General features: G+C 47.0%; 1 protein-coding gene across 1 annotated transcript; it reads left to right on the top strand.

The window, feature by feature from the left end:
• Positions 1-11,006: 11,006 nt before the first annotated feature.
• On the top strand, positions 11,007-17,784 carry Vax1 (ventral anterior homeobox 1). Its single transcript, XM_063244817.1, has 3 exons — positions 11,007-12,522; positions 13,642-13,829; positions 15,584-17,784. The coding sequence occupies exons 1-3, from the start codon at positions 12,282-12,284 to the stop codon at positions 16,157-16,159; spliced, it is 1,005 nt and encodes a 334-aa protein (XP_063100887.1). The 5' UTR covers positions 11,007-12,281; the 3' UTR covers positions 16,160-17,784.
• The last annotated feature ends 6,960 nt before the right edge of the window (positions 17,785-24,744 follow it).

Raw genomic sequence — 24,744 nt, 5'->3', positions numbered from 1 at the left:
CTTTATGAAGAGAGGTTGATTTAGCTTAGTTTTGAAAGGAGAAAAGTCCAAATAGAATAGTGCAGTGCTGATGAGACCCCCATAACAAGTGGTAAAGTATACGTGGGAGGAAGAATCAAATCTGAAGCAAGAAAAACAGATAAGACACCAGGCTTGGTACTTTGTAAAGACCTTCTCATGAGAGCTGCCTCATGAGGGCAGCACCCTCCACAGGATGTAAGGACCTCCTGCTAGGCCCTGAATATTTCTGTTTTTCTCTTTTTGAAAGACTTCTAGTTTCTCTTATAAAATGCCGCAGACCACCTGGCTGCACCTGGTTGCTTAACAGCAGGGCACCAACATGGCCTCAGCTGCGTGAGGGCTGCATGGCAGATGGTATCATGTGGTGTGCACAGGTCGTCCAGGCTGACCTGAACTTTATGATCTTCCTGCCTCAGCCGCCCTTGTGTTAGAATGGTAAGGATGTGCCACAGCCCTCAATAGGCTCCCCCTCTTAAAGTCCCGTGGCCTCCTCATACCAGCGCCCTGAAGACTAAGTACAGGGGTACTGGGAGAATCACAGCTTCTCTTGCTCTTTCACAATCATGCACATTGTGAGGCAGTGTTTCTTCATTTTTTGGTCACTGTGCTGCATAGTCCCAGGTCTCTTCTTCCTCTCATTTTCTGGTGTGCATGGATTTGCTCTTTAAGGCTAATTTAACTTGAATGCTGGGTCAATGTCTGGTGAGTTGATCTGTATAAATAAGTTTTCTGTTTTGGGTTCTCTTTTTCAGTCACAAGACCACAGCAGGCTTGGGATCTGACTGTCTAGGTCAGTTGTTGAGTTGACCTTTTGAATTTGCTCTTCTGGACCCAGAGAGCTCTCCTTCTCCTGCACAGGCCCATTCCTGTGTTCTTTCACTGGTTCCCATCCAAGCAGGCAGATGCCCATCCGCAACACAGGCTCCGGATTCTCTGGATGAGAGAGAGGAAACACGGGTGCTGCAGCGGAAGTGCAGGCTATCTCCTGACAGCTCCTGCTTCCCATAGCCTGTCATTCGAGATCCTGGGACCTCAGTTTCCTCATCAGCTCAATGGTGCAAGTACTGGGAGAGAGCAGCATGGAAGGTCTCACCGACTCATCAGCTAGTATTTCGGTATGGTTGTCTGCATCATCTCTACCAAGTTCCTGGCGTTTCTTCTGTTATATTCTCTGGACCAATGGCAACTGGGTCTTCTTCCCAGGGAAGAAGAGCTGTGGCCCTGGATGGGTTTTAGGGTCCTTCCCCTGCTTCCCTGGTTGTCTTATGTGCTCTGTCAGTGTTACAAATGCAAATAGGCAGTTTGGTCAGATGTTTTCAGAAACAGCAAACAGTGAAAGGCTCCCCAGAGAAAAGGAGCTCCCACTCCACGTTGCTGCCCAACTTGACAGATTTTGAATCAGCCTTCTTCACAGTATTCTTAGGTTCAGATGCCTCCAGGCCTGCATTAGTCTGTTTTCAGTTGCTATAGCAAAATACCATAGTCTGGGGACTTTATAAAAAAGTAGTTTATTTAGCTCTCAGTTTTGCTGAGAGCAGCAGAGCAGCAACATCAACTCAGCTGCAGTGAGGCTTTCACAGCAGATGGCATCACAAGGATGGAGCAGACCAAAAAGAGATCACACAGTGAGACAGGAAGCCTGTGCATGGGGAGAGGCCAGGCTGGCTCTTTTTTTTTTTTTTTTTTTTTTTTTTTTTTTTTTTTTTTTTTTGTCTGTTTCCTTTTTATCAGTACCAGGGATTGAACTCACGACTGCCTGCTTGCAAGGCAGGTGCTTATGCCGCTGAGCTAAATCCCCAGCTGCACCCCCCCCCTTTTTTTTTGTTTAAGTCTGGCTCTTCTAAGACAATTCACTCTCTGGAAGAACTAACTCACTCTTCTCAGGGGCCTAATTGTCTCTCATTATGTCCCACAAGGCTCCAGCTCTTAAAGGTTCCACTGATTTTTTTTTTTTCAGTAGTACGGACTGAACCCAGGGGTGTGTTACCACTGAGTTAGCGCCTCAGCCCTTTTTATCTTTTATTTGGGGATACAGTCTCACCAACATGCCAAGGCTGGCCTCAAAATGATGCTCTTTCTGCATCATTCTGCAGCACGGCTAAATACCACCACGTAGTGGGCCGCACTTCCAGTACCTGAGTTTTACAGGGAACTGAGGCACCTCAGGCCCCTTTACCTCTAGCTGATAGTTGGTGTGAATGGGTCCAGTGCAACCAGGTCATCTGTGTTTTTCAAGAGAAACTGCAAATTTTTAGGTGAAATCTTCTTGTTCTTGAAATCTTAGAAATTAAGCATAAAAAAATATATTGGGGACTAAAAAAAATCTCAAATTATAAATCAGATTTGGTTTAGGGTTTCTGCCTCTGTCTTATACTAACCCACATCACCATGTAGGAGGATGTTTGCTGCTGCTCTCTGTGACTTATTTCTTCCCCGAGCCGTGGTGCTTCAACTCTTTTGGATGGCTGAAGGGTGGACATTTTGGGGCACAGCACATGGAAAGTCACCTATCCTACCCTCAGGCCAACTGTGCCTAAATGCCAGCAGCAGCCATATCAATTGGGCAGCCTAGTGCCTGAATGTATCATAACGCAAGTACAGTAGTCTCTGCCTAAGGAGACAACTCCTCAGACTCACCATGCACAGTCATAGGAAATGAGAATGTACCAGCTAAGGGACCCTGAAGCATTATCTACTTTAGCAAGAAAGTGAAGGCCACATAGAGCAGTGGTTTGCCAAAGTCAGAAGCCTAGTGGAGGCTGCCAGTCTCTAATTCTATTTTCCAAGCTCTTTTCCAAGAACTTCCATTTATAGCTATAAAATAATGGCCTTTGCTTTAACTCCAAAACCTTTTCCTGGGACGCAGCATTCCTCTAAGCCTGGGATGTCCAGTGCTCTGCTGTTCGTGGCTGAGGTTAAAATCAGGACCAGACAATCGTAGACAGGGCAAACTTCTGAGCATTTTCAACTGACTGCTTCTGGCTTTCTCCACCAAAGACTAGCAATTCATCTGTTTTACTTCTAGCAAAAAGTGAGAAAATCTAAAAACTGGTAGAATGATAAGTCCAGATTAAAAATGCAATGGCGGAAGGCACTGTTGAGTCTCAAAACTATGAATATTTTAAAACATTGTATATTGGCCAGCAGCAACCAAGTATGTGAGTGTACCTGAATGTACTACTTAGTACCAAATATTTGATTCTGGTCACTCAGGGAAGGTGGCTACCCCTTGCAGCTCTTTAAAGAGCCCCTTGGAAAGATGGTGGAGAAGGTTTGGTTGGCTCCTCCTTCCTGCTTCTAGCTCTCAGACAAAAACATTAAGGACAAAGGGCCACAGCCAGCCCTAGACATCCTGGCTCGAGAGGACCTCCATGATGTATGCAGTCCTATCTTCAATGATGTATGTTGTGGCACTGGCATAATATTGCCATCAACAGCTTCCAAGAGTGTCAAATGCCACCACCACACCTCCGTATCTCATCCCTCACAAAGGCTGTTTATGGTTCTGTGTACTTCGCTTTCCAAACATTATACCTTAATTTTATTAGTTTTTTCAGAGAATTCAAACAGATTAAAGAGGCTCAATTTTCCCTTCAAGAAGTCTTGCTGCTTTAATTAGTTAATGTTTGCAAAGCACTTTTGAAGAGGGAAAGTGCTGTGGAAGTACTAAGTAGCAGGGTTAGGAGTTTCTCACCACATGGTATAAACATCTCCCTCTGTAACTCCTTCCTATTTCACTGGGTGGACCACTTCATTCCATACAGAATACTTCTGCCTCCTTTTGAGTCACGCAGGGTTCTACATCCCTGGGTCTGTATCCATTTTATATCAATAAAATTTTTTTTGTACCAGGGATCAAACTCATGACTTCACACTTGCAGGCAGGCACTTATGCTGCTGAGCTAAATCCTTAGCTCAATCAAATTTTTAAGATAGGGTCTCCTTCAATAGTTTAGACTGGCCGTGAGCTTACTATATAGCCCAGGCTGACTCACATCAGTCCTTCTGCCTCGGCCTCCCAAATGCTGGCATAACAAGCATGTACCGCTATGCCGAGTGTCCCCAAACGTTTTATACCCTTTCCCATCTTCTCAGATTGTCACGCTGAGTTCTACTGTATTCATACCGTCAAGAATATTTGATGTTGTCTGTCTTGTCTTTTAGAATTACTTTATTTTTAAATCTTTGTCCAAGATTTGATGGTGAGTATTCTCACTATCTTCAGTGTTCCTGCCTCAGATAGGATTTCCCCTTCCATTTGCTGACTCTAATCTGCAGCTGGGAAAAGGGAAACTAGGTTTTTTTCTTTCTTTTTATTTTGTTTATTTAAAGAGGAAAAAAAAACCAAAACAGTGAAAAGGTACAATTAATACAGAATTTCAAGAAAAAAATATACAGTAAGATATCACTAGTTAATAGATTACATATTGTCATCTTAGAAATAGTTGTTCAAATTACAAAATTAAAGCATACAAAGTAGACATTCAAACAGTGAAATTGCAAACAGTTCTGTTCAATGACCCAATAAAAACTCAGTAATATGGTTTTCTATCTTACACACTTAAATATACATGCAGTTATATCCTTTAGATCACTTTCTTTTCCTCTCCTTTTTACAATAACAATTACACATTTTCGGTTTTATTACTGCCACAGTTCTTATTATTTTTTTTTAAAGAAAAAAACCAAATGTGACAAAGCAAAACAGTCATATAGAACAGAAGGATGGGCATAGTACATGTAAAAACAGAATACCAGGTGATCAACAATGGCTACCATTATGCCTCTTGCTATCTTAAAAAGAGTTGCCTACATCATCAGGTATAATAGAATTGAACAAAACAGTGCAGAACAAAACCAATAAAACCTAAACATTGGAGACCTTACAGGACTTCAAAAGAAGATAATAGTCAAACCATAATGGGCATCGTAGTAAATCTTGTTGCCTTCAAAGTGGTTGCCTATACCCTCAAACTTGATACTATCATAGGTTTTTTTCCAAGTGGGGAAGGCATACACAGGCACTGAGTGAGGGGCTGAGAAGTCATGTTTAAGCACAGGACCCAAGCTGAAATGTACAGATTGTGGCACACAACTTAACTGCTCAGTAGCCTCATCTTGTCCTTTTCTTTTGAACAGAGAAAGGTATATAGAATAAGTGACCCCTGGGCAAGCAATTCTGTACCATGGAATAAAATTATTCCATGGTTTGGATACAGAGAGTCCTTAGAGACTTGCTTGGAGTAGGTGTCACTAATTCTTGTTCAATAAATTGCTCTAGCAGCTTTTCTGCCAGTAAGGAATTTTAGAAAATCAAAGGTTTAAAGATGCTTTGAAACACAAATGTACTTCTGTTGGAAAGATACAAATTTAAAAGCAGGTTTCCTAGAAAACCTCAAGGTTCTTTGTGACCCAGAAAATATAATAAAATCATTTTTCTCCTTCTTCCAGGATGACTCTACCAGAGAATTTTAAAGAGCCAAAGAGCCACCTGTGGTCATTTTCCATTTGTCATCATAAATGTTAAGAAAACTCCAATTTCCTAAAGGTAAGAGTAGGACATATTCATTTGCATTTTTGGTTTTTTTTTTTTTTAAAGAGAAAAAATTCAGAGCTCTGTACGCATTTCAATTTGAGATGCCCCCTTTCAGAAAAGGAAAATTTTGGTAAAGACCATGTTTGCTCTGTTTTCAGTTTCATTCTCTTTAAACTCAGAATTGACATTTTTAAGTCTTTTCATCTGACCTATGCTAGGTAATATCTAAAATTTGGAACAGAACCAAAAATAAATTTATAAACTGCTCTTTGGATTCAGTTATTCTGCCAGGTGTGGTGGGACACGCCTGTAATCCCAGCACTCCGGAGGCTGAAGCAAGAGGACTGCCATGAGTTCAAGGCCAGCCTGGGCTACATAAACAAGTTCAAAGCTAGCCTGAACTACACAGCAAGTTCCTGTTTCAAAAAAGAAAAAAGGATTCCGTTATTCCATGGCAAGTATGAGAGAGCTTGTTGGCAGATCAAAGATTTTGGTTCCAGTTGGTCCTGGTTCTGAGTCAGGCTGTACTATTTCCTAAGAGACCACGCACAAGTTGTTTAGCCTTTCCAAGCCTTAGTTTCTGAAGCATAATATGGATATTTCAGTTATCTGTTGCTGCATAACAAACTTTCATAGCTTAGCAGTTTAAGACAGCCAGTATATGTTTTTGGAGAGCCTGCTAATACATTTGGTCAGGGCTCAGCAGGTATGGTTCATCCTAACCTTACCTGGTCTTGTCAGATCCTTTGCAAAGTTGCACTCGGGGATGAACTCACATCATCAAATGGGCCTCACTCATGCCTAGGCTGCCTTGCTTACAGCAGAGCAGCAGAGTTCTATAAGAACAGGAGCAGAAGCTACCAAACTTTTGTAGGGCCTCATCGCAGAATTAATACAAGGTCACTTCCATCTCAATTTATGGAACAAAGCATGTTGCAAGGATAGACAAACTCGGGAAAGGGAAGACAGGCTGTAGCTCTTCCTGCCAGGAATGGAAAATAATTTTATAGTCATCTTTAACTCAACATAATGGGTATGCACAATTGTTCTCAAAATGTTGTTAAGAGTGTTGGATAAAAAATGGCAGTCAACAAGTCTTTAATAAAAACTAGTTGTCTAGTGCCTAGACCAGTTACCTTGGCTAGATCTTGGTGTTTTGAGTTCTATCTCTAGAGGACTGAGTCCATGGCAAATACCCAAATAAAGACACGTATAGCAAAAATTTATGTCAGTGTCTACTATGTGTCAAGCACTGTTCCAAATACTTAACTTAGGTACATAGCAACCTCATTTATTCTAGAGCTAAATTTATTTTGCAGATAGATTACTGAGGCATGGAAAAGGAAAATAACTTTCCTAGATCTACCATGCTAGTAAGTAATGGAGCTGGACTATATATGGATACATGAATCAAGCAACCTGACTGATTCCAGAGCCCATGTTTCTTTAATTTATTGAAGAAGTGAACATTTAGACCTAGTGAGTTACATCCCTTTAAAACTCCTTCCTCTCAAATTAGATGATGTTTCATGTATAAAATATATAAGTAATTGAAGAACTTAGTTGCCTGGTACAAAATGCAAGGTCAAGAAGAAAAGTCCAGTGGGATTCCTTGCATTAAACATCAAATAATTCAGTTTAGCCCTTTGTCCCCTGGTTAATACTCTATTTTTAGCTTAAACGAGGAAGAAATATGTATATGCATGGCTGTTTTCTAGTTTGGGTGTCTCACATTGGTTCTTGTTTCAGTTACTTCTCCAGTACCACAGCTACGATAAAATGGGGATAAAGACAATTAAATGAGATTGAATTCACCACTGCTGGCAATTTTGGAGATGAGAGTCTGCATAAATACCAGCTATTCTTATTTTTAATGCATTATTACTATCAGGTACTCTGATTCATGTGGGGGGACATAATTTCTGGTTGTATCATCTCTCCTGATGCAAGCCTTTTTAACACAATGTCTCAGACAGTAAGTTAGGCTTTCCCCAAACCACTCACAGTCTGAAAGGATCTTGGATTTTCTGCCAGCATGTTTCACCCCCTACTTCTTTCTGAAATAAAAAGGGAAGATGGAAGAGAAAAACGTTTGTACTCTTTTGAACCCTGTTTTCTGGTGCCATGATGGGAAGTAAGGGGACAGAGGCAGGGAGTATAAAAAGCACCCCAAGGCTCACAGTATGATTTATTCACTTATGTGTCATCATTTCACCAGTCCCCGAGAGCACATTCATCTTTTTTTGGGTTATAGGAAGCCTGGGTGGAGGTGGGAGTGGAGCTTTGAGTCAGGAGACCAGGATTATAGCACAGAGGCCCCCACTAACTAGTTGTCTAATTCTTAACAAGTCTCTTTGTCTTTCCAGGTTCATTTTCCTCATCTGTCAAGTCAAATGAAGGTTATGGAATAGATGATCTCTAAAAATCCTTCCAGCTCTACAGTCCTATTCTGGGTCTGTCTGCACCTGCAAACAGTGGTGGGAAGGCAGGCAGGCAGGGCACTGGAGGGAGGCAGATCTAGGCAAGAGAACAAAACGTTTTCACCTGGAGCAGCCCTGCGTCCTCATGTGTGTTGTGCAGTACAGGCTTGTCTCAGATTTTCCAAATAATTGACTGACTCCCCGCCTTTCTTTGTCAGTGGACACACACTTTAGTTCTTCTAGGAGCAGCAGCTGCTTTTCTGAAATTTCCAGCCCAGGGCTTCTGTCCTCCACAGTGTCCTGTCATGGTTTTTCTGGATGGATGCCCACAGAATTTTAATCCAGTCACACACATACTGGGGGGAGGGGGGAGAAAGAAAGAGAGAGAGAGAGAGAGAGAGAGAGAGAGAGAGAGAGAGAGAGAACATTATGCATAATAAAAGGCCAAACCAGGTCATGGGCTGTTTCTTATTTAGTTTGGTAAATTCAAGGTGGAACCCAGAGGGGCACCCTTGGACAACACTGTCTATGAGGCCAATTTACAGGCATGACTTTCTTTAGTTAAAGGGGTTGTCCTTGGCAAGGCAGAGGGAGAACTGTATGCTATAGGGGCCTCCCTGAGTCCTGCCCAGTCTTAGCATCTTCAGACTCAGTAAAGGTCTGTTTCTCAAACCAGATGTTTTCCCAGAGGGCTCTATTTTGCTCCCGTCTGCAATAAACATTTGCATTTTCAGTTTTTTGTTGTTGTTGTTGTTGTTTGTTTTGGTGTGTGTGTGTGTGTGTGTGTGTGTGTGTGTGTGTGTGTGTGTTGGGGGGGTCTCTCTCCTCAGGAATCAGCTTTGTCCCCAGTCTTTGGTTCTCCAACTTTAACTTGTGGGAAAATCCCCTGAAAAGCTGATCTGAACCATTGATCCAAGTTTCCTGAGCTCAGGAAACTAAATTTCACTCACCTCAGAGTCACTTGATATTGAAGAGTGAAAGACTTAAAAATGCTCATGGCTGGCTGGGGATTTAGCTCAGCGGCATAAACGCCTGCCTTACAAGCAGGTAGTTGTGAGTTCGATCCCCGGTACCGGTAAAAATGAAAAAGACAAAAAAAAAAAAAAATGCTCATGGCTAGAAATAAATAGCACGATCAGAAAAATTTTATACTTCTACTTCATGCTGTTGGAACAAAGTAGATGACAATTCCTGCCTAATAATAATCAGGATCTCCCTGATTTATTTAAAAATAAAGTCACTGTTTCGTGTCTCTTTGAGATATAACAAGATACCTGGAGATTTGGAAAATTTAAAGTAGGAGCAATTTGGGCACTGAAAAGGGACACATCTCTGAGGACCTGGTTTTAAACACACACACACACACACACACACAAGCAACTTTGAAGACAGACCAGCTGAGCACAAATTCGGCACTTAGCCACTAGTGGACTGGACAGGTTCCTGATCTCTGGGTTTCCACTCTGGAATAGGGCTACTTCCCTGAGGAGGCTGGTAGGAAAATAAAATGCATTTATGCATCTAGGAGGAGTGCCCAATAAAGCATTCCCACTCAAAACAAAATATGCTACCATCTTCCCTTCTAAAGAGTCAGGGACCTCCAAGCCCCGACTTCAAGTTCCCTCTGGAAATTTGAACACACTTGGGCCACCACTGCCCACGAATCATCTGTGTGTGTGTGGGGGGGGGGGCTTTTCTAAAGCCAAAAGGATGTTCCCAATCTGCCCTCTCCCCAAAGACCTAAAAGAAGTGGTGGGCTGGAGCTTTTTTTTTTTTTTTCAAACTTCCTTCCCGGCCTTTGGCCTGGCGCCACAGGTGTCTTCGTGGGTTTCCAAGGCTGTAGAGACCTTGGAGAAAACCTGGAGGCCGCAGAGTCTGTATGGCCTAGGGAGCAGTAGGGTACGGCCCTCAGGGATCCTAGGCAGCTAGGGGATCCCGCTTTGGCCTGCGCACCCCATCTGCCGCAGTTTGCGGAGTGCTATTCTCTCGGCCTGTCGGGAGGCAAGAATGAGCCATGGGGTTCGAGTTTCAGGACTCCTGCCCAACAAATGCTGCAGGGAGACAGGACCCTCGTGGGGTGCACCCGAATTCCAGGGGTCCTCCCTGTGGGTGATGGGAGCCTAGACCCCAGGTAGCACTTCCTGACAGCTCGGCCCCAGCAAGAGCGAAGCCTCGGGGTCTCGAGGCGCCACCTGCGGCGCCGAGGCGTTGCGGGAAGTCAGCGGCCACTTGGCCACATTTTGTCTAAATCTCGCTCTGGTCCCGGTCCTGAGCTGTGGCGAGGACCCTTGCGGCTCTCCACTGCCTCCGCCGCCAGCCACCCGGCCGGGGACAGCGGCGATCAGAGGCGTCGGGCTCCCGCGCGGCTGGATGCCGGAGGACCGAGGGCCCTGCCCTGCCGGGGACCTGAGAACCCCGCGGCCGGCGGAGGTCGGCCCGGGAGGGGCCCCTCCCGCGCCAAGACAAAGTGAAGCCAGGTCCGCCCGCAGGGCCGCGGACACCCTCCGCAGCCGGCCGAGCATCGCGGCGTGCAGCGCCAGGAAGCCGGGCTGGGGCTCCGCCGGCCCCCGACGTCCGGAGGGGTCCCGCGGGGCGCAGCGCGGGCGGCGGGCGGGTGCAGAGCCGGAGCCCCTCGGGGCGCCACACACGCTCCCAGCCCACCCCACTCCCTCGCCGCCTCCCACCCGCTCGCCGCGACCCCCGCCCCCAGCGCTGTCCCCTCCCCTCCCCTCCCCCGCCCCATCCTGGAATTGTGTGGAAAAATTCTCAGCCAAACCTCCCACCTCTCCTCTGCCCGCCCCCCCCACCCCTTTTTAAACCCCCTTTCCTCGGCGGCCCCTGCACTCTTTGTGAATGAGGGCAGGGAACGCGGCCCTTCCCCCGCCCAGGAGCCACGCCAGACCGCCGCACTCAGAGGACTGTTTGTTAATAGTCCAATTAGATAATTGCCATCTTTCACTCCTTTTGCTCCGCATTTCCCATAAAGGAATGAATGGGGAGAGCGGCGTGGAGAGGGCTTCTGCCCCGGCAAGGTGACGAGAAGGGCTGGAGCATGCTCCTTGCACAAGGCCATGCGCTTGAATTGAATCATTGTAGCCTAATCAATGCTCTTATTGGATTACTGGCTGTTGCTTTTCTCAAAGATATTGTAGCAGAGACAATGAAATAGCTAGGGGAAAACTTTTTTTTAAAAGTAGATCTCACAGTTGAGATTCTCTCTCTCTCTCTCTCTCTCTCTCTCTCTCTCTCTCTCTCTCTCTCTCCCTCCCTCTCTCTCTCTGTCTCCTTCTCTCTCCCTCTCTCCCTCTCTCTCCGCTGGACTCTCCGAGCACAAAGCTGCCCTTTGAATGGGCTGCCTCAGGGCTGCTGGAGGTGCAGGAATGAAAAAAATCCAACTGGAACTAAATGAAGAGAGCAGTTTAAGATGGCTGTCAGCGTGGAGGTGTGTTAAGGAGTTGCTTGGGGAGAAAGCTTGACTTTTTTTTTTTTTTTTTTTGAATGTGGGGGAGATACTTTTTTGGGGAACTTTATCTCTTCCCCACGCAGAGGCAACTGCTTTCTTCTGCTGCAGTGTGAGGGAAACCCCCCACAGCCCTTCAGCTCTATCTGGCCAGTTGGAGAAACCCCTCTAGCCAGTATGTGAACAGGAGGGTCAAAGGCAAAGGGAAAGTTAATAATGCCTGCTAATGGCACTAACAATTCAGGATGAATCTTGTCAAAAGTTTTTCTGGAAGTGTAGGTCTTTGATTGTGCGTTTCCTGAAAGCAAGACCAATCATTTCCGTTTATTCACTGGCTAAACCCCTACTTGATTGGGGACAAGGAGAGAAACCATCCATTACGATCTGATATATTATCCAAACAATTTAGTGTATTCATGAGGTAACCGAAACGTGGGGGCTGCGAAATTACCCGTAATCAATTGCAACAGCGAGTGTGCGTCCCCCCCGGGTGTCCGACAACTACAACTCGCCGCCTCAGTAACAGGCGGGAGCCGAAGCATTTCGGAGTTGCGCTGTTCGCTACCTGATCGCAGGGCTGGGGACATTGGACGTGCTCAGAGGACGCGGGCGCTGACGAGGCGGCCTCGCCGCTGCTCCACCGGGATCCTGGACTAGACCGCCCGTCTCCCTGCGAGCGCGCCACGCTCCGGTCGCCGCCGAAGCCGCCCCGCGGGGACATTCATGCTCAGCGCCCGCCTCTCGCCCGACCGAGCTTAGGGGCTGCGTTGTAGGGGTTTTGTCTCCCTTTGCCTTTTTATTTTGCTTTCCTCCTTTCTTCTTCTTTTCTTGTGTTGTTTTGCCTATGTTCGGGAAACAAGACAAAATGGACGTCCGGTGCCACTCGGACACCGAGGCCGCCCGGGTCTCCAAGAACGCGCACAAGGAGAGCCGAGAGATCAAGGGCGCCGAGGGGAGCCTCCCGGCCGCCTTCCTCAAGGAGCCGCAGGGCGCCTTTTCGGCGTCAGGAGCTGCGGAAGATTGTAACAAAAGTAAACCCAGTACTCCAGCCGACCCGGATTACTGCCGCCGGATCCTAGTCCGAGGTAGGGATGAGCAGGGCAGGGTGTGGAGCGTGTGCTTTGGGGGCGACCCCCGGGCGGGAGCTGCGCTCCGCGCAGACCGGGGAGGGCTGCCGCCGAGGACTTCGGAGAAAGTTGCGGGGCTTCCTCTCCCCGGGGCCCGCCGGCCGCAGGGACCTGAGCCTGGAGCTCGCCGGCGCGCGCTCTCCAGGGGCCTCGCCCCGCCACGCCCGAGGGGCCCCGCCGGCCAGCCGCAGGGGGAGCCGAGGGGCTGCGTGGACCCCGCAGGCCACCAGGCTGCGGCCTCGGACTGGGAAGGGAATAGGGACTCCGGGAGTGCGTACGCGCGCCTGCGGGCTGGAGGACCCGCTGGGAGCTGGTCGGCCGAGCCGTGCGCCTCGGGGCGCGGAGCACCCCACTGGAGCGCGGGCTTGGAGGAACCGCCGCTGACCGCCCGCCCCGGCCCGGGCCGTTGGCGCGCTGGGCCGAGAGCGCTGGCGCGGCGCTGCGGGCCTGGCCGCCGCTCCCAGGAGAGGCGGCCGAATTGGGTGCCAGGCCCACGGATGGCGCCTTCTCTTTGGCTCGGCCTCGCGCGGCGGTGAGCACTCAGCCGGGGCAGGGACTGAGGCGAGGCCAGGCCCCAGCTCGGCGCCGCCCCCGCCAGCAGCGAGCCAGGCCCTGTGGGCCTGGACTCCATCCCTCCTACTTGCGCTGCCCGGGCTCGGGAGGGCAGGAGATTTCGAGGGGGTGCAAGACCGCTTGAGCGCAGGCTGCTTTTCAACCTCCGGCCCGCAGAACCCTGGCTGGTCCGCGGGGGCACGCTCAGGCCACAGAGGACCCGGATCCCGGACCCGAGCCCCCAGACCGAAAGGAACGTCTTCGTATTTGGAATTGATTTTCCCCCTCGCCTGTCTGGAGGTCTCTGCAAACTCTGATGATTCCTGTCAGACATGCGGAGCTAACCACCCCCACTCCAAGAAAAAACAAAACAAAGCAAAAAACCTTGTCTTTGCTTCTTGGCTGTAGCTGTCCCATTCCCCATCCCTTGTGGGCTGCTAGAGACTGTGTCCCCAAAGGCAGTTCGAGCCAAAGAGGTGTGAGGAGACGGGAGGGTTCTGGCGGCTGACATCTCCCCTTTCCCAGATGCCAAGGGTTCCATCCGCGAGATCATCCTGCCCAAGGGCTTGGATCTGGACCGGCCCAAGAGGACACGCACGTCCTTCACTGCGGAGCAGCTCTACCGGCTGGAGATGGAGTTCCAGCGTTGCCAGTACGTGGTGGGCCGCGAGAGAACCGAGCTCGCCCGGCAGCTCAACCTCTCTGAGACCCAGGTACTCCGCAGCCAGGCTGCACACAGTTCTACACCAAGGCTCCCTCCCTACCCACACCAGCCTGGTCATTCTTGTTACCTCTCCCGGCTTTGGACAGAGCTTCTAAATGAGGGTAGAGGAGTTGGAGCAGATCAAGGGAAGAAAGATCTAAAGATTTCTTCCCCTTCCATAAGCCGACTGTTTTCTTGTAGTCCTCAATGTTTTACACAAGTTGGCCTGACCTGAGAGTCTCAAATTTTATCCTTTTGTAATTCAAAAATGTTTCCAGTCTTGAAAATTTTCTGCTTACTTCTACTTGTATAAAGAGCTGACTTTTTGTCTGTTTCTGACACCCTATTTTGGCCAGATCTTTAGGCATTACTCCTTTGGGGGCCCTAGCTTCACCAAGCACCCAGATCTATTATTCTTCAGGAAGTGGAAGAACTAGAAAGATGTACAATTACTAGACAACTCTATGTCCCAGTTTGCCTGCCCCTGCCTTGAGCCTTAAAGTTCTTTCTGTTTTTGTGCTGGCCCAAGCACCACACTGGCCTCTGAGGAGGAGGCCCTGTCTTCTGTGCCAGTGGTGTGATACAGGAGATGGGCCATGAATCTTGGACCCTGGGAGCCAATGCTTTAGGTCTTAACCTCAAATCTATATGTTACCCATTATGGTCATGTGATCTCCTAGCAAGCCCAGAGAAGCTGTAGGACTAAGAACTTTGAGGATTGGCCAAACCATGCCATCAGCTTGCTCTACTATGCAAGATATCTTTGAGAGGACTAGTTCCTTTTCCAGTGCCCAGCTTTGAAGCACGGGGGTGTATTTTTTAGGCCTGGGATTTGGGTTGAATGCTGAGGACTGATGACATAGGATGCTCCATTGTAGTTTGAGTTGACATAGTAACTTTCCCTCATCTATCTGCCACTACCCCTTTCAGTTTTCAAAATCTAGACCGGATAGTCTTTCCATATAGCTGCCCCACTCTATTTGGGTCGCTGCTAGATCAGAAGAGGGGAAGAAGGAGAAGAGGAATTGAGCAGGTTGGCAGAGAGTAGTATCCTGTCTATCTCAGCCTCCTATCTTCCTTCCATGATTCCCAAGTTCAAGACAGAGAACAGCAGGAGTGGTAAATTAAGAGTATCACTTACACCCTCAATCCCGCTGGCCTATAAATTCCAATCTGCACAAATTATTCTTTCTGCAGGCAGCTTCCCTGCTTGCTACTGGTTCATGGTCAAGTGACTTCAGGCCCTTAGCAGGAATAGCACTTCTGGGGCTAAATTTGAATGCTTTGGGGTGATGGCCTGGGTTTAGGGAGGCTGAGAAACTCTTCTTTTACCCAAGAGTTCCCTATATTGCATCCTGATTTAGGCCTCACACTCTCCGTTGTAATTTCGGGCTCTGGGGCCAGTTTATTCATACATCTATGAACCTCAAAACCACTGCGGGTAGCATGGCAGCCCACTGAAATCTCTTCTGATCTTCTTTTGAGTTGGTGTCGTGAACATTTTTAGTATTTTGATTTTTGTAACTGGCGCCGGCTTCATCGTGCTTCCATGACCCGGAAGCTCAGCCCAGTGGAGCTGTGTCCCCCTCGTGGCGATGGCAGCTTCCCGGCCTCTCCGGCCCGGACCTTTGCGGCTGTGGCCAGTAGGGATGCGGCTAGGGCCGGGGGAGGGAGACCCCAGAGTTCTCGAGCCCCGGGAGCCCTCTGCTTGACGCCTGTCTTCCTTGTTCCTCTCTGTCACCCTCCCCGTGCCCCGGCGAGCAGGTGAAGGTCTGGTTCCAGAACCGGCGCACCAAGCAGAAGAAGGATCAGGGCAAGGACTCGGAGCTGCGCTCGGTGGTGTCGGAGACCGCGGCCACGTGCAGCGTGCTGCGGCTGCTGGAGCAAGGCCGCCTGCTGTCACCGCCTGGCCTGCCTACGCTGCTGCCGCCTTGCGCCACGGGCGCGCTTGGCTCGGCGCTGCGCGGACCCAGCCTGCCGGCCTTGGGCACCGGTGCCGCTGCAGGCTCGGCCGCCGCCGCCGCCGCTGCAGCCCCGGGCCCCGCGGGCGCCGCGTCTCAGCACCCACAGGCCGTGGGTGGCGCTCCCGGCCCGGGACCCGCAGGGCCGGGGGGACTGCACGCGGGAGCGCCAGCCGCGGGCCACGGCCTCTTCAGCCTGCCGGTGCCCTCGCTGCTCGGCTCGGTTGCCAGCCGCCTGTCTTCAGCCCCATTGACGATGGCTGGTTCGCTGGCCGGGAATTTACAAGAACTCTCCGCCCGGTACCTGAGCTCCTCGGCCTTCGAGCCCTACTCCCGGACCAACAATAAAGAAGGGGCCGAGAAAAAAGCGCTGGACTGATTTTAAGTGTTTCCCTGTATTTATATTTATGGTATCTATTGTGGTGATATTTATGGATTCACGCGCGCTAGGCGCCCAGGGCTCCTGCGCTGGCCTCCGGCCTCCACCAGGCCTCTGACAGCTCTCTTTTCCCGCCAAGCTCTGCATCTCACTTGGGCAATCTTTTTCCCGCCCCCACCCCTTTCCTTCTGAATCCTGGAGTGATCCAAAGAATTGAGGGAACTACCCGAATTAGTCAACCTGATGTCCCAACCAATCCTCATACCTGGAGGGAAAAGACTGGTTCCAAATCCAGGGCACAGGACGCCTGCTCTAGATGTGGCTGCTGCCGCTGCGGATTATTCCTACGAATATGTGAAAGAGGAAAGCTTTACGCAGACCCCAGGGCCTAAAAAAGCTTGCAGGTTTCTTTAGACCAAAAAGGAGGACATTTCTTCCTCTTGCCAGAGAAACCAGGGCTTTTGGAGCTCCTGGGCCCCACTTTGTGAACCTCTCGGAATTGTCGGTGCACACTTAGCTTCCTGGAGGACACTTTCTTTCGAGTTTTCTCCCTTGTAGGAAAACTCCGATCACAGCCTCCCCTGACCCCAGGAAACAATAAACCAAACATCCTAGTAGGCAACGATGGTAATAAATTTGATCTAATCAGCAATAAAGAGTAATAACTACTACATCAAACCAGGTGACATGGAACCGGTTTTTAATATTCGTCATAATGGAGTTTGGAAGTTGTAAGAGAAATCAGAATAGGAAATGTGCCACAGGGTAATGCAAAATTGAAGTTCGGGATGTTGAGACTTTAAGCAGGAATTTAAAGGGGGGGAAGCAAAGGAGACGTCTCCAGTAAAGTCAGAATCTTTTCTTCAAGGCTGCTTGGGGCAGTGTGGACAGCTTCCTGCTCCTTCCTGGTCCAGTGCGGCCGCAGGGGTCTGTGCGGACCTTAGCCCTTCACCCCGATCTCCCGGACGCACGGCTCCGGGCAGAATCGCTGGGTTTGGAAATGCATCTTAACACCCATTGCCTTCTCTTCCACATCCCCAGATTAACACCAGCTTTCCACCACACAGGAAATGCCTGGCGTTGGGAGCAGGTCTTTACTGATGGGAGGTACGGACGCTGCGGGGTAGCCCTGGGGTCCCAGGGGTTTCCCGCGAAGCTGGCAGGAAAGGCTTTCGTTGTGGCCCCCAGCCCCAGGGTTTCAGCGGTCCCAAGTGCAAACCCTGACTGTCACACTGGCTCGGCTTCACCCCTACCCCACGCGACCACGACAGTTCCCACAGCCACGGCCACCCGCATTTTAACCAAAACCACAGACCCAGACCGCGAAATGCCGCAGTGTCTAGAATGTATTTATCCATCAAAACGAGCGCAAGTCATTTTTAAAAATAGTAACTTTATTGTAAATTATTTACGCTGGAAGCTTTTTTTTTCTTTTTCCTTTCCTTTTCTTTCTTTTTTCTTTTTCTTTTTTTTTTTTTTTTAGGCAAATAGTGAAAAAATATTGAATGATTCAAACGCGGGTAGGTGTCACTGAAATCCTACTAACTTTGTTCTGAATGTTTTGGCTACTTGGGTGTTTTGTATTTATGTGGTGAGAGTGAAATATATATATCTATGATGATAAATGAGGTGTATTTTTGTCTTATATTTGAAGGAAAAAAAATAAAAACACAAAGGAAGAAGAAAAAGAAGAAAGATCCAGGAAATGACTGTCCGCCTCGGGGACTCCTGGGGCAGAGGGGGGCAGCAGCCGCAGTTGGGGCCCTGCAACTGGTACCGCTGAACTTCTGGGATGAGGTTTGGGGGAGATTTTGGTTCCCAGAGAAACAGACCCCGGGCTACAAGCACTCAGCACCCTTCTCTCACTCCGGAGCTCCCGTTGCTCCTAAGATTTCGAGTCCCTCTGGTCTTCCCCCACTGTTAGATTCTGGGTTTATTTAGGAATTTGTCTCTGAATCCTAAAATCCCTGTTCTCTACAGTTTCTAGAGTTTTCCGGCTGCATCTGCATATGGGAGTTTGTGTAACCTCTCCTTCTCCCCGCGGAAGCCAGGACAGGCAAATTTTTATTCTCTTCTAACTTAGAACAAGTCTCTTAGCCGTTGATAAAAAAAGAAAGAAAAAGTAACCAAACAAACAAAGAAACAAAACAACTTGAAGGGAGCAAGAAAGTGAAATTTATACTCTGTCCTGGGCAAAGACTTCTCCCTCCATCTGGTCATCTGGTGCCAGGACTCAGGCGGTGGAGTAGGAGTCTGAGGAAGCCGGGAGGCTGGGGAGAGGCCAGTCTTGGACACACTCTCCTCCAGCGCTTGTGTCCTGGGCGCAGCCTGAGAGACTTAGGGCAGCTGGGAACCCCTCTGACGGCGTCCAGACACCTGAGAGTTTGGGGACCCCCAGTTCCCTCACAGCACCCGCAGAAGCCAGGCCCCTTGACCTTCAGCTCTTGTGCAACGACTGCGTCCTCAGTTCGAAGCATCCAAAAGGTGGCAGCTGCGCGGTGTGGACCGCGGGGTCTTTAAACTGAGCTGAGGTGCTGCGGGTTTGGGGTTCCCGCATTGAGCTCCGGGTTTTGCTAAGATTAGATCAGCAGCCCACAAGCAGTTCACTTTTGTTTGCAAAATCCATAGCATCCTTCACCTCTGCAGGTCCCCCACCACCATCACTGTCCCTTGAAATCATTTCCTTTTTTTACTCTTCCGTCGTTCAGAAACCCTGCCCCTCCTCGGAGGGCCCTTCTTCCTAGTGGGTTCTCTGGCCTTGTTTGCCCCACATCTCCCCATTTCTCTCTGTCTCTGTCTCTGTCTCTGTCTCTGTCTCTCTCTCTCTCTCTCTCTCTCTCAGACACACATAAGCAGACAGACACACACACCCTTTTGGATTCCTTCCTTCTGTCTGAGTGTCAGAAGGGTGTAAGGTACAGGTCCTGTGTCTCAGGCTTCAGTTTCCAGGCTGGTGGTTGGGCTCCCCAAGGGTGAGAAGGGAGGAAATGGCATAATTTTATGGAACAAAAGAAAACACAAAATTCCCAGCTTCAGGGTTCCCAAAAAGCTCTATCTTCTCTCTTAGGAGCCCCGGATGGGAAGTTACAGAACCAACCCCTCCTTCCAGCTCCCCGCCACAGCTCCTCTTTGCTCTCCTCTCCCAAATGGGGAAGTACCCATCATCCATCACCTCTCAGCTCTCACTTCCTTTCCCTCCTGAGTTCTCGCCTGCCACTCAGGGAATGCAATTGTTCTTAAAGAGCCTCTCCTGCTCTGAAAAAGAATCACAATTTTAATTAAAAAAATTTGTAGACAATTCATTTCATTTTAGTGTCTGTCTTGTTTTGCCTCCTTCCTCAAGGGCCTCCAGCAAGCTGCCTGGGTCTCTGCTGAGGCCTCTGGCCCAGCGAGGAGGCAGGTGGCCTCTGCGACAACAGCTGGTTCTGCCTGGGAGAAGATGGGCAGAGGGCTCCGGAGAGTCTGAGGAACAGCTGGAAGGGGATGGTGGTGGTGGTAAAGGCTTCTTCTACTCAGGCCTGCATAGAGCAACATCAAATCATGCCAGAGCAGAAAAGGAAAGAAAAGAAAACCTCACCGGACCCCTGTGTGTTTGGTTGTGGAGCTTGAGAATGATGTGGGAAGTCCTGGGAGAGCTGAACTGGGCTGCCTGTTCCTGTACAATTTGCAGCTGTCCTAATCTCAAGCCAGAATGTATTCCTAATAAGCAGTATTTAGCACTTCTTTATGGTTTACAAATCACATTTCAAATCCATCAGTCTTTTATTTCTAATGATGGCTTTAGGAGGTCCAGCACATTTTAAAGATCCACATACAGGACTAGGGCAAATTACCTGCTCAAAACCACAGAGCACGGCCACCCACAATATTATAAGCTTCTTCTGGGGCCAGGGCCTCCTCTTTGCATTTTCTCTCTCTTTCCTTTACCCAAGCCTCCCTCTCCTTTCTTCCTTTCTACTCTCTCCTCTTCCCCTTCTTCCTTCCTGTCTGCCCCTTCCTCCCTTCCTCCCTCCCTCCCTCCCTCCCTCCCTTCCTTCCTTCCTTCCTTCCTTCTTCTAGCCATGGTACCTCACTCTTGCTACTTGAACCTTTTGACCTGCTGGCAGTCACATCTGCTAATTCCCATTTCCAGCCCTTTCTACAATGACAGCTGCTGAGTTCATTTGGTACCTTCATTGAGAGCTCTGAATTTCTCTCTTACTCCTATTTTCTTTGCTGCAAATACCCAAACTTGCCTCTGTTTCTCCCTAGAATAGCACCTTTAAACACCTCTTATCCCTTTTGACCTTTTAAAATTTTCTTTAACAATTTTTCAAGGACTGAGGATTTAGCTCAGCAGTGTAAGCATCTGCCTGGCAAGTGTGAGGTCATGAGTTCTATATCATGTACTACAAAAAAATTTTTTAATTGAGGTATAACATTGATATGGTAAATAGCCATATGACAAAGTACATGAAATTTGAGTGTACAAATTGGTAAATTGTTTATACACATATGAATAGCTCTAATAAAACCCTTTTAGTTTCTCCCCATAGGTCACATGATGAAAAAGTGTCTTTTGCCTATTTGGAAAGAGATAGTGCCTTCTTGATGTGTCATTGTCCAATAGAAAGCCTTTCTAGAAAGTTTTTCTAAGTTTTCCTGAAGGACTTAGAAATTGTGTGTTTCTTCGAATCCCTAACACCCAGAGTTTAAGGGACTTAAGTCAACAACTGATCAGAATTTAAAAACTCACTAGGTTCCCCAAGGTACCCACTGAAGAGCAGCCCAGACACTGCTCAAAATGCAGCTTCCTAAGCCTTAGCCCTAACCTGAGCAATCAGAAGCTCTGGCTGGGATTCAGGAATGTGCATTAGGAACAAATTTCCAAAATGATTCTTACACACACTAACATTGAGAAGTTCTACATTAAATGACAGACTCCCCAAACACTACAGTCTCTAGCAGCTGGCCCAGGGCCTGGGGTTTGGTAGGAACACAATGAATGTTTCTTAAACAAATTAATCCACCTTTTCTGACGCAGTTTAGAATTTCTTGGACTACATCATACTATTGTAATTTGAAACCATTTTTATGCTGAGAAATCTTCACACTTCAGAGTCCTTTTTACTCAAAAGGTTTTCATTTTATTTTGAGGAAAAAATACAACAAAATTTCAAAACAAGATAATAAGGTAACAGTGGTTAATACATTGCATGTTGTTATCTTTAAATTAGTTACTCAGATTATAAGATACAGGCATTTAATCATGAAGGACTTTCATTTTGATAGAGCAGAAGAAAAAAAGCACTCAACTTTAGTGGCTTCTCAAGTCTCAGAGAAGGTCTTTTATACACTCAGTTTGGGCCACCTGTGGACAGGCCATTCCTTGGTGGCTTGGGAAGGGCAGGAGGAAAGCTCTCCAGGGCTGCTGAAAGGTGTTTACGTGTAATCTCTCTTGGTCAGATCTATAGGCTTCTCTGGGAGGAACAACAGAGCTATGAAACCAGCAAGACCACCAGGTCCAGAGAACCTGGCACGGAATGGATGTGGAAACTGAAATTACTTGAGTAGTCTCTGATTTATAGTTGATGGGAAATAGATGTCTCATCTGGAAACAGGCCTGCTGATCCTCTTACCTGAACACAAACATTGTGTTCTTTGTGGTAGTGTTGCATCCATTCTTAAAAATAAACCGTATCATGTGTATGTATACATAGATATACAATTTTTTCTTATAAAATTTTGTTATACATTAACTGCACAGAGGAAAAACAGTTAATTGTAATGCTGCCTACTGTATGTGGGCTCAGCAGTCAAGATGACTCAAGGTTGAATCTCAGCTTCACCGCTGAATAGATTAATCTCAGATGACTCAGCTGGCTGCCCTAAGCTATTTCTATGTATGCCAAATGAAGACAATAACGGTTCCTAATTTGTAGAATTGTCATACGTATTTAATTAAGGTATACAGAACACCCAGTGTAAGTCTAGAACACATGCTCAGAGGCTGCCCATTTTCTATGTGACTGTGCTTCACAGAGAGCTCATGAGCTGAGACCTTCTGGGCTTCAGCTTTCCTACCTATAGAATGAAGAGATCGGCCTAAAAGTTCTTCCCCAGAAAGGACTTGAAGTGTGGTTGAGCCATTTGTGATGGAATTTACTCCCTTTACTATCAGCTGATTACTACACCCATTTACTAAGCATAGGATTTTTACCGAAACGATAAATTATTGTTTTAATGATTTGATAGACAGAACTCAACTGTCTGTTGTCAGACAGCTCTGAGATGCCTGTCTTTTAGGATTGTTTCATCCGAAGACGGCTACCTTGCCTAAGGTCATACTCTTCTTCCCAGGTTGGTTTCCAAAGCAAGACAGAGAGGTAAGCCTCGTCCTTGTATCAAAAATTTGGACAAATTTGCAGGGTCACCTCATCTTCCAAATTCCCCAGAATGTTGGCTGAGGGTCCTACTGAGATTTCATGCAGTTTGAATTCTTCTGTCCAGCCTTTCCTGCCACAGTTGTCGAATGGGAAGCTCTCCTGATAGACCTCTCATAAGGACGACAGAAGGTGGCAGTGGTGGGGCTGGCAGACACAGTGGGTGCAGTGGCAGCAAACACGGAGAAGAGACATGACTTCAAGGCACTTTGCTGAGACACAATCCCCATGTCTTAGTATCAGCTTGGAAGTGCCTGGAGGGGGTCATTATTCACTATGTGTATATGTCATTGTACACATATATGGCACGTGGACATATTTCAGTTTTCTTGCTTTTCTTTCACATACGATTTACATTATGCATATTGCTTTGGAGCATTTTATTTTATTTTATTTTATTTTATTTTATTTTATTTTATTTGTCTTTTTCCTTTTTATCGATACCAGGGATCGAACTCACGACTGCCTGCTTGCAAGGCAGGCGCTTATGCCACTGAGCTAAATCCCCAGCCCCTGGAGCTTTTTATTTAGCAGTGTGCTTTGAAGATCTCGTTATGTCATAGTTCATAGAAATACTTATTCTATCAAAATTGATATAACATTTTATAGTATGGGTATATAGAATCAAAATATCTAAATTTTAAAAACTTAGTAAATACTGCCAAAAGCTGAATGCATTCATATTCCCATTACGGTTTTTGAAAAGTAGGTTAGATAATGCGCTATGATTCATTTGAGGCTCTTACACGTGCGAACTCCTCAAATAACTGGTGCTAAAAATACACAAAACATAAGCTCCCTGAAAGTTTTCACAACAACAAAGGTTATTCCTTCTTTTTTGGATCATTTATGCATCTTATGGATGATGTAAGATCTCCTTTAATATTAAAGAGATCTACTTTCAAGGTATAAAAGCCTAATTTTCAAAGTTAACTACAGAAAAAAGTAGTGTTTTCCCCCCCTTTTTTTTCCAGTTGTTTATTTTATGGCATTAGGTACTAAAACCAGGGTCGGTCCCCCACTGAACTATATCCACTGGTCCTTTCTATTTTTTATTTTGAGATAAAATCTTATTAAGTTGCCCAGGCTGGCCTCAAACTTGGGATACCTCCTGCATCAGCCTCTCAGGTAACTAGAGTCATAGGCATGTACCACCATGCAAGCTTCCCGCTCTCATTTTTAAGAGGTAACTGCCCTAAATTTCTTTATTGTCTTAATCTTTAATTCTTCCTGTGCATACCTGTAACATACCTGGAGTTCTCAGAGCAACCTAGTTTATCTTTAGCATTTTGGGGAAGTTAAGTCATTGTAAAGTATTTACAGTGTTATAATGACACAACCATATTCACAACTGAATTGTGTGCAATATATTATAAATCCATTTATTATCTTATGCAAATTTTGTTTTCTATGAAATAGTTCCCTTACTTTTTAAGTTAGCTCTGTTAAACAAATCAGTCATTAATTTCAAACTCTAGCGTAATTGTAAATCTCTCACTAAACTCACACATGAAATATTCTCCCAGTTCCGTCTTTCTGGAGGCATTGATCTTGATGTTTTTGTCCTGCTCCAGTTGAGACTGATGACTCTTTTGGCCTGTGACACAACTGTTTTTCTAGGATCTTTCTTCACCATTGTTAAGGGCATCACTATCCTTTTGTGGGATGGAAATTCTGTGTCAAGAATTCTGTGTCTTTCTCTTTGATGGTTTACTCCCTTATTTTGGTAGGACACTTCCTTTAGTAGGTCATTGAGGAATGGTACAGGGATTTAAAAACTTTTTGTTTTTAATTTTATATGTCTGACAGTGCTTTTGTTCTAAATGTACATTTACATGGGTGTTTACTTAGATACAGACAACCTAGGTGGTTGTAAATCTCTCTCTCTCTCTCTCTCTCTCTCTCTCTCTCTCTCTCTGTCTTTGTCTCTCTGTCTGTCTGTCTCTGGATAGGGTCTTGCTATGTAGTGCAGACTGGCCTTGAATTCACTATGCAGGCCAGAATGGCCTTGTCCTAGAGGTGATTTTCCTGCCTCAGTCTCCCCAGTACTGGGATTATAAGTATGCACATCATTGTTAGGCTTGAAAATACCTTTTAAAAACATTTGGAAGGCTTTATTATTTTCTTCCAATGTTGCTGTCAAGTCCAATGTCATACTAATTT

This window comes from Cavia porcellus, unplaced genomic scaffold, assembly GCF_034190915.1.
Source record: "Cavia porcellus strain 051 isolate PalLab524CR breed Dunkin Hartley unplaced genomic scaffold, mCavPor4.1 scaffold_2, whole genome shotgun sequence".
Lineage (NCBI taxonomy): Eukaryota > Metazoa > Chordata > Mammalia > Rodentia > Caviidae > Cavia > Cavia porcellus.
Note: the sequence above shows the minus strand (reverse complement) of the source record. Positions and strands in the feature narration are given on the sequence as shown.